This window comes from Hemicordylus capensis, chromosome 5, assembly GCF_027244095.1.
Source record: "Hemicordylus capensis ecotype Gifberg chromosome 5, rHemCap1.1.pri, whole genome shotgun sequence".
NCBI classification, from domain to species: Eukaryota; Metazoa; Chordata; class Lepidosauria; order Squamata; family Cordylidae; genus Hemicordylus; species Hemicordylus capensis.
The window spans coordinates 88,537,999-88,546,117 of NC_069661.1; the positions used below are offsets into that span (position 1 = coordinate 88,537,999).

Below are 8,119 nucleotides of genomic sequence, written 5' to 3' on the forward strand. Positions count from 1 at the left end.
AACCTCCAGATTGGATTACTGCAATGCGCTCTTTGTGGGGCTACCTTTGTATGTAGTCTGGAAACTGCAGTTGGTCCAGAATGCAGCAGCCAGATTGGTCTCTTGGAGAAACCATATTACTCCCCTAATGAAAGAGCTATATTGGCTGCTGATAAGTTTCTGGACAAAATACTCTGACAACTTTTTAAAAGTTTTTAAAGACGCATTTGTTCACCCAGGCTTTTAATTAAATACTTTTAATAGTGTGAACACTGTTTTAAAATATTGTTTTAAAATTTTAAACTATTGTAATATGTTAACTTTTTCTGTTGCCATTTATTTTGTTTTAACTAATGTTTTAACTTCTCTGTTGTCATGTAAGCTTTGGGCAGTATAAAAATATGATAGATAGATAGATAGAAAGATAAAATTTATGTCGTCAGTGTGTTGCTGGCCATGCCACAAATGGCCCCCATGCATGTGCAGAGGCCAGATATTGCTGCTCCTGATGCATGGGAGGGGGGGGGAGTGCTGCAGACCTGCTGGTAAGTGACTTCTATTTTACTTTTAAAGACATCTCTCATTTGCCGCTCCCATACCACCTTTTACAAAAACTTTAAATTCAGAAGCAAAGGGGAATCTTCATTGGATTACCCTTTACAGGTGCTCGAACCAGTGAAACAACCTGCAAGCGAACCAGATTTGGTCTTGTTCGATCACAGACCCCTTTTGCAAGGCTTGGACTGGTCTGTGAACAAACGGGTTGAACTAACCCAGTTTGTGGCAAACCAGTTCTGCATGTCAGGATGCATTCTAGCAATAAGCACTTCAATTATGGAGCACATCCATAGTTATGGACCATTGGCTATGCCCATTGCTAAAAAAAAAACCCAAGAAAAATGTAACGTTAGGATGTGGATCCCTCTCACACAAGTTTCGAAAAATAATTTTATTTTCATTATTTGTGATTATAATGTGGTAGAGCTTCTGAAGGTCAGATAAAATTGCTTCATGGGAGGCTACCAGTTGGCCACCCCTGGTTTAGGTCCTGACCAGCTGCAGGACCTTCCACTCCCCAGTGGTGGAATATAGTGGAGTAATAAGAGAAAGAATGTAAGGATACTTGTAAGGACGTTAATGTGGATGCATGCTGTGACCTTCTTTCTTCAACAAGGGTTATATGGCGATGATCAATAAAAATTAGAGATAGTAGGCTGTAACAGGATTGTGTAACAAGCATCATCCACTGTGTTCAACAGAGATATGGCAATCTGACCTAAGAAAAATAATTATGTTCCATTGAGCTCCGATGTTCTGCAATAATGCACCAATTCTAAACAGAGACATCCAATTGCAGGCCAATATTGGTTAGTCATGTGGGGATCATTATGCTTAATTGATTCCCACAGCAACATCCTTATGCCTTTTGTGTATCCTCTGCAATTTGGAGAAAAGGTAAAGTCCAACAGACATATAGAACATAATTGAGTTCTGTGCCCCAATTCATTCAGAAATTGAAACTTTCATGTACACGACTGCCTGCCTACAAAGGCCACCCCAGTCATTTCAAGTAGCTCTGTGTGTGAATTCCTGAGTGCATATCTCTTATACATGCAGATCTGCTCTTCACATTGAAAGGAATGGGACAGCCCATGCATGCAAGACCTCTCAGTGTACACATCCAGATCAGGATGCTGGTGAAAGCAATGCAACTTGGGTCACAGTTACTAGCACCAGGGACTGGCCTTTTCTCTTTGAGTCTGTTAAATCCTAAGCAAGATCAGATGAAATTTATCACAGTCAAGTACATTAAATAAAAGAGAATCCTACCAGCAGCATCACCAGCTTCTGGGTCTAGAAGAGCATCTACTGAAGCCATGCCTGAGACTAGGAAGGAGCCCTTGCATCAGACTCATTGCTTGCTGGGACAAAACATCTCTGAGTGCATTGAGTCTCACTAACATTCTGACTGCCAAGCAGGAGATACAGCTTCTTCTCAAAGTCTTTTTAAGGCCTTCCTACTGTTCATGGGTCTTTCTTTCATTTTGTTTTTTTCAGTGCCAATAAAACAAGTCCAGATATCCACTGTGAAGTTTTCTTCAACCATTTCATAATGATATACACAGTTAGAAAGATACACCCAAGTCGTCGTCATCATCACCACCATAATATTGACTTCTTTGGGTAAAATGTTGTTGCCTTAATTGGTCTGTTTTCTTTGTAGAAAAGGAAATGTGATCTTCATTGAGATACATTTTTTTCAGGAGACATCTTCTGTTCCTCCCTCACCTGATCCAGGAGGGACTTCCAGCCCAGGTTCAACTTTCCCACAATGGAAATGCCAGCAAATGACCATGTCAACAAAACAAAGTTCCATTTTGACTCTGGAAACAGTTGTATTTTCCTCATAATTAGGAATATTCAAATAAAAAAATACATATTTAAAAGCACAGCTAGCAACAAAAAAATCAAAAGAAAATCCTTGCTATCTCACAAACGTGCACACACAAAATAATACTAATGCCTCATGTACCCTTGAGCAGATGTGCAGTTTCACTAGTGTTCGTAGTCTCATGTTGCATTGTTGTCTTATTTAATGGACTCCACATAGATGTAAAGTTATACAGGTATGTAAATAAACAAGATTGGAATAACTGATTTTAAGACATTTCTAGCCTAATTCTGTACTTCAGTAAATAGCAAATATCCCATTGAATATTTGGCATGACTAGGATATGCACGATAAACATTTTTATGAATGGCTAGGATATGTACTATAAACATTTTTATGAATGGCTAGGATATGTGCTATAAACATTTCCCATTTTTCAATAATATTTATTTGTTTAGCACATTTATATACCGCCCAAAACTTATGTCCAATAGGTTTGGGGACATAAATACCTATATATACCACCCAAAAATATACAAGTAAAAGATCTTTTAATAACAAAGTATAGCTTTATTTTTGCATGAAGTTTAATTAAAGTGGGAAACATTAAAAGTCATTTTACTAGAATATACTTACCTGAAAAAATTAAATTACAAAGGTTGGTAGGTAGGTAGGTAGATTCAGACAGACAGACCTACTCTGTGTATTTAGTTATTTATAATGGTAACTGTCCCACAATCTACCTACTATAGTTCAAAATCTCAAGAATGCTGTAGCTCCCTAGTTGTATGCAGTTATTCTGTTAACACATTTACCACATTTGGTTTCCTTCTGTAAACTGTGGGGTGGGGGTGGGGAATCAAAAGAATAAGAAACATGATGAGACTAAGCAAGTAGGCATATGTGAGAAAGTTAGTGGAATACTGTATGATAAGGACGACTTAGAGCCATCATTCTCAAAACAGGAGGGCTTTTCCTTGCACAGTGGAAGATCCTTGCAGAATCGTGAACTCCTGTCTGACTTCTCTTCCCAGTCATGGCAGCAAACTTCTAAGCCCACATTAAGAAATATTTGGGGTGTTTTCACACAAGACAGCAGCAGCAGTATGATTACGCCACACAGTATTTTTGCCATGAAAAAGGTGTAATAGAGAAAGGTCAGTTCACATAAACTGGAGGGTGAGCTGGCCACTACATTTACATTCAACAGAAAGCAACAGTCAATCACAGCTGCCTGGTGAACACAGCTATACAATGCATGTGCGCAAACATGCTTGCTGTATCCACACATGATGTTTTTAGCTGTATGTCATTTCTGGTGCACAGCTGAAAAATTTAGTGCGTGACGTAGCCCTGACTAGTCAATGTGTGACAAAATGTGATTGCACATTTCAACTTTTGCAAAGTTTTATAAAGTTTACAATAACATTAAGGAAAGTAGAAGCACTTCATTTCTTGTGTGAAACCATCATCAACATGCTGTAGACTAATTCAGTTAAAGGAAAGAGAGCCCAAGGAACCATATCATTTACAGGACATATAATAGCATTTATCATAGGATAATGGGAGCTTTATCCCAGGTCAAACAGTTCACATGGGTGATCTGGACTGGAGGGGGTCAAAAGTTATAAGCCCCCTTCACCACCATAAGCCTGATCTCGACTGAGAACCTGCACATGCACTGTGACACAGGAAAAACCAAGCACACACGTAAAATAATGTCCAGTTTGGCCCTAAGAAGCTGCTGTAATAGGAGTCACACCACTTGTCTGTCTACACCATACCTACTCTGGCTCTCAGTCAGAAAGTCCTTCCTAGCACTGTTGCTATAGATCAAGAAGTAAACAGCAATATCAGGAGCGGGGCCTGGGGACCTCTATGAAAAGCCTGTGCCCTTCCACTGAACTACAGGTCTCCAACTTGTGAGATACTTGATTTGGTGAGATACTTAGTGGTATGTTAGTTCTAATGTACCACTAAGATCGAATGTACCACTAAGTATCTCTAGACTCACCAAATCAAGCATCTCCCAAAACTATGGGCAACGATTCAAATCCCTCCTCACTCAATAACGCAAGTAAATAGAGTCACTACATTTCACAGGAATTTCTGTGCATCTATTGACTTCAAAGCCACCTAATGGTGCAGAAGGGAAGCAACCTGCCGAGAGAGCTGGAGGTTGTTGGTTCGAATCCCCGCTGGTGTCTTTCCCAGAATATGAGAAACTCCTATATCGGGCAGCAGCAATATAGGAAGGTACTGAAGGGCATCATCACAAACTGCACAAGAGGAGGCAATGGTAAAAAAAAACCCTGTATTATACCAAGAAAACCACATGGCTCTGTGGTCGGCAGCAGTCAACATCAGCCTGATGGCACAACCTTTCTTTCCTCTTATTGACTTCACACTCATGTCCACTTTACATTTTTCTAGAAAGAAAGCATTCTCATGTAGTATGTGACATATATTTTCATTGTTATATATCATGACCCCACACATGCTGTTGTTTTGCTGCATTTAGGCTTAGTTTGCATGCCCTGGGAATGTTCCAAACATTTGCACATGCAATGGATTGCACATGTTGCCTTGTGCCATATAAGGATCCAGACATAGTTTGCGTTGCTATATTTATGTTTTCCATGCAGAAAAAAATGTAATGTATGCAGCGTAAAAGTCTAAAATTAGTGTTATCAAAGTTGTTTAGAAAACTAGCTACTTTTTTGGTTTCTTATTCCTGACTCGTTACAGGATACTCTGTTTAACTTTCAGATAAGTACTGAAACTTTAACTCTGTTTAACTTTCAGATAAACAACTTTCAGATATTTAACTTTCAGATAAACTCCCCAAACTGAAAACCACCACAGCAGATTGCAAAGGAACAACACTATGAGTACTATGCAATACACAATTCAGTTGCAATAACTGCATTTTTTAAAACCCATTTGCAATTAAAACCTTTATTCCCTTCATATCAGAAAGTGACTGTAAAACTGTTCATGGGACATATCAATTTGATTCATTCAGAAAAGCACAGAATTTCCAAAACATTGTGGCACACTGTACTAGTCCCACTGACACCACTGAAGCTACATGCAGATAGAATTGCTTGCAGAAATGTCATCCAGATCTAATCTTGTCTCACTGGGTTGTGAAAACAGAATAAATATAATGAAACTAAGGTCCCAGGATACTATCCAACAGAACTATACAAGCCATCTCCACCAGTCCTTTACAATGCGGTTGGGGGTGGGTGGAGGGAGAAACATGGAAGCAAATTTCTGTCTGGTTCCCTGACGCAATTCCCCACACGTGTTTCTCTCTCTCTCTCTCCCCCCCCCACTCCCACCCCCGTTTTTTTCAATGAAAGTTTAAGAGGGGCTTTGAGTGCATAGATTTAGTACACGTGCACACCAGCTGGTCTGACATGATAAAGCAGAATGACTCTGAAGAAGTTCCCTGTCTGTCAGACCAATAATCCATAAACTCAGGCAGATTTACTTAAAGAGACCATCAATGATCTTGTTCCGTCCAAAAAAGAAAGAAAGCCACTTAAAAAAAAAAAAATCACCACACGCCTAAAATCTGTTTAGCTGTCAGATGGTTTCAATCCTTAAAAGGGGTAAATAACAGCGGAGAGCGGACAAAAGGAGCTTACCAACACTGAATTTACTCCAAACCATGCCTCAGCACCAGTGTTAAGATTTCTTGACTTTGCACAAATGATGTCACAACCATCAGACCGTCCTTTTATGAATCTATCTATCTATCTTTAAAAAGAAACGACATTTCTCAATTGCTTGCTCCCTGACACTGTAGCATAGCTTTCCAATTACTCCGAACAGCACTGACATCCTACATATCCCCCCCGCCCCGCCCCACTGTACTGGAAAATAATGTCACGCTTGTCTCGGACTCATATTTATCCTGAGCCGACGCTCGCAATAGCAACGTGGTTCGGTGGCTGTTACTAAAAATACCCGTTGCCTCTTGATCACTGATCTGAGGTGAAAACATACAGCTTTCGGCACCTGCTGCAACCTGGAACGGATGCCTGGCAGGGAAGGGGAGCAAAAGCCGCCAAAGCACTCATCAGAGTAGTTAGGAAGCCATTCAAAGTTCTAAAGGACATTCGAATGAAGGAGGCGGTGAGGCGCGGGGGGGGGGGCAATGGTTTCACCGACATGCTCACGCCCCCGGAGTGATTCCAACCTAAATCTCCAGCAACCACGGGCGCTCCTCTCCGCCTGTCCTCGCCTTTGCTCGAGTGATCTGCTTTCCCAGAATCCCACTTGCCTCCAGCCCCGCACAGTTCGATTGGATTGAGCACAGAAACTGAGGCACGTCTCCTGGTGCCCTGCTGAACCCGCGCCTCCGATCTCAGCGCACCGGCTCCAAAGGCAAGGCAAAAGCGAGGGGTGGGGGTGGGGTGTCACGCATCACGCCCGGTCCCTTCCCCCCAAAACAAAGCCCGACCATAAGGATGCGTGCGAGGAGCAGCCTGTGCGGTGCGATCCTTGCCCCGTCATGTGACCGTCTCTCCCCCGCCCCATCAGCCCCCTCCCCTCCCCGCTAAGCTGCCTGCAACAAATCCCCCTCCCCAGCTCCTCCCCGAAGGCACGTCGGTGGCGATCTGGGTTCGAGTTTGGATGGCGCCCGCACTCCCCCCGCTCCTCACCAGCGTTCCTCAGCTTCTTGTTCCTGTACACGGACAGGATGACCAGCAGGTTGCCCAGGATGTCTACCACGATGGTGAAGATGAGGATGGCGGCCAAGGTGGAAGCCACCCAGGGGGGCCTGTCCAAGGTGAGCCCGTCCTGCGGCTGGGAGCCGTTCAGCCCGCTCCCATTGCCTCGCATGCTGCTGGGCTCCGCCGCTCACTTTGCTCACACGCCAGGGCAAAGTTGGGCGAGAGAGCGAGCGCCTGCCAGCAACTTGCCCGAAGAAGCGGCGCCTTCCCTCTGCCCTAGCCGCTGGGTGGGAGTGTGGGGCGGATGGGGCGGGGGGCGCAGCAGGACACTACAGGCCCTCCTTTCCCCCCTCGGGCTCCGCCGCGTAGCAGAAGGGCCAGTCCGCTGCTGCTAGCGCGGCTGCCCTCCCCGCTCTGGGCTCACGAGCTCCTGCCATGCCCCCTTTGCTCGGACTGGGAAGTTTCGCCCAAGTGTGCATGTGCCATGGCGAGTTACTTTTATAGCATCCCCCCCTCCTCCTCCGCTCTTCCCGCAGATCGCCCGCCCCGCCGCTACAGCTGCTGCAGCTGCCGCCGCTGCCATCCACTACCAACCCCCCTCCCCAAACAGCAGCAGCCCCCCCACAGCCGCCACTGCTGCCTCCAGGTGACATCTAGCGTTGGCGCCTGGCCTCCCCCTCCCCGGACACGTGCGCTGTGAGGGGATTCCAGCTGCCGCCTCAGCGGCCAGTGTAGCAACAGCGCCCCCGCGAGGAGCTCGCCGGGAAAAGCCTCTCCATTCACAGCTGAGTTGTAAGCGTGAGTGTGTGAGTGCGCGCGTGTGCCTCCGCGCCGCCCCATTCATTCTTTCCTCGCTTTCCCCATTCATTCGCTCGTCCATTCATTCATTCTTTCGTTCATTCAAAAAGCCAGCCAGGTTCATTCACGGATTTGGCGACTACAGGTCGTCCAACAGCGCCCAGCGATTGCCTATCCCTCGCCCCTTGCATCAGTGCTAGATAATCCTTCAGTTACTTTCTGTGCATTCCTTAATATTATATATACTGTATAACATTGTGAG

The 8,119-nt window shown here is 44.5% G+C and overlaps 1 protein-coding gene across 9 annotated transcripts in view; it reads right to left on the reverse strand.

Moving 5' to 3' along the window:
• Positions 1 to 7,541, reverse strand: part of MTNR1A (melatonin receptor 1A) — a 118,875-nt gene extending 111,334 nt beyond the window's left edge. For 3 of the 9 annotated variants that reach the window (XM_053257782.1, XM_053257781.1, XM_053257790.1), the window contains exon 1: positions 7,048 to 7,541. In XM_053257782.1, the coding sequence (XP_053113757.1) occupies positions 7,048 to 7,228 (181 nt within the window). In that variant the 5' untranslated portion in view covers positions 7,229 to 7,541. Of the gene's footprint in view, positions 1 to 1,809; positions 4,043 to 6,027; positions 6,206 to 6,581; positions 6,823 to 7,047 lie in introns of those variants that run through there. The other 6 variants (XM_053257786.1, XM_053257788.1, XM_053257789.1 and 3 more) reach the window with 5 other exon arrangements.
• Positions 7,542 to 8,119: the final 578 nt, after the last annotated feature.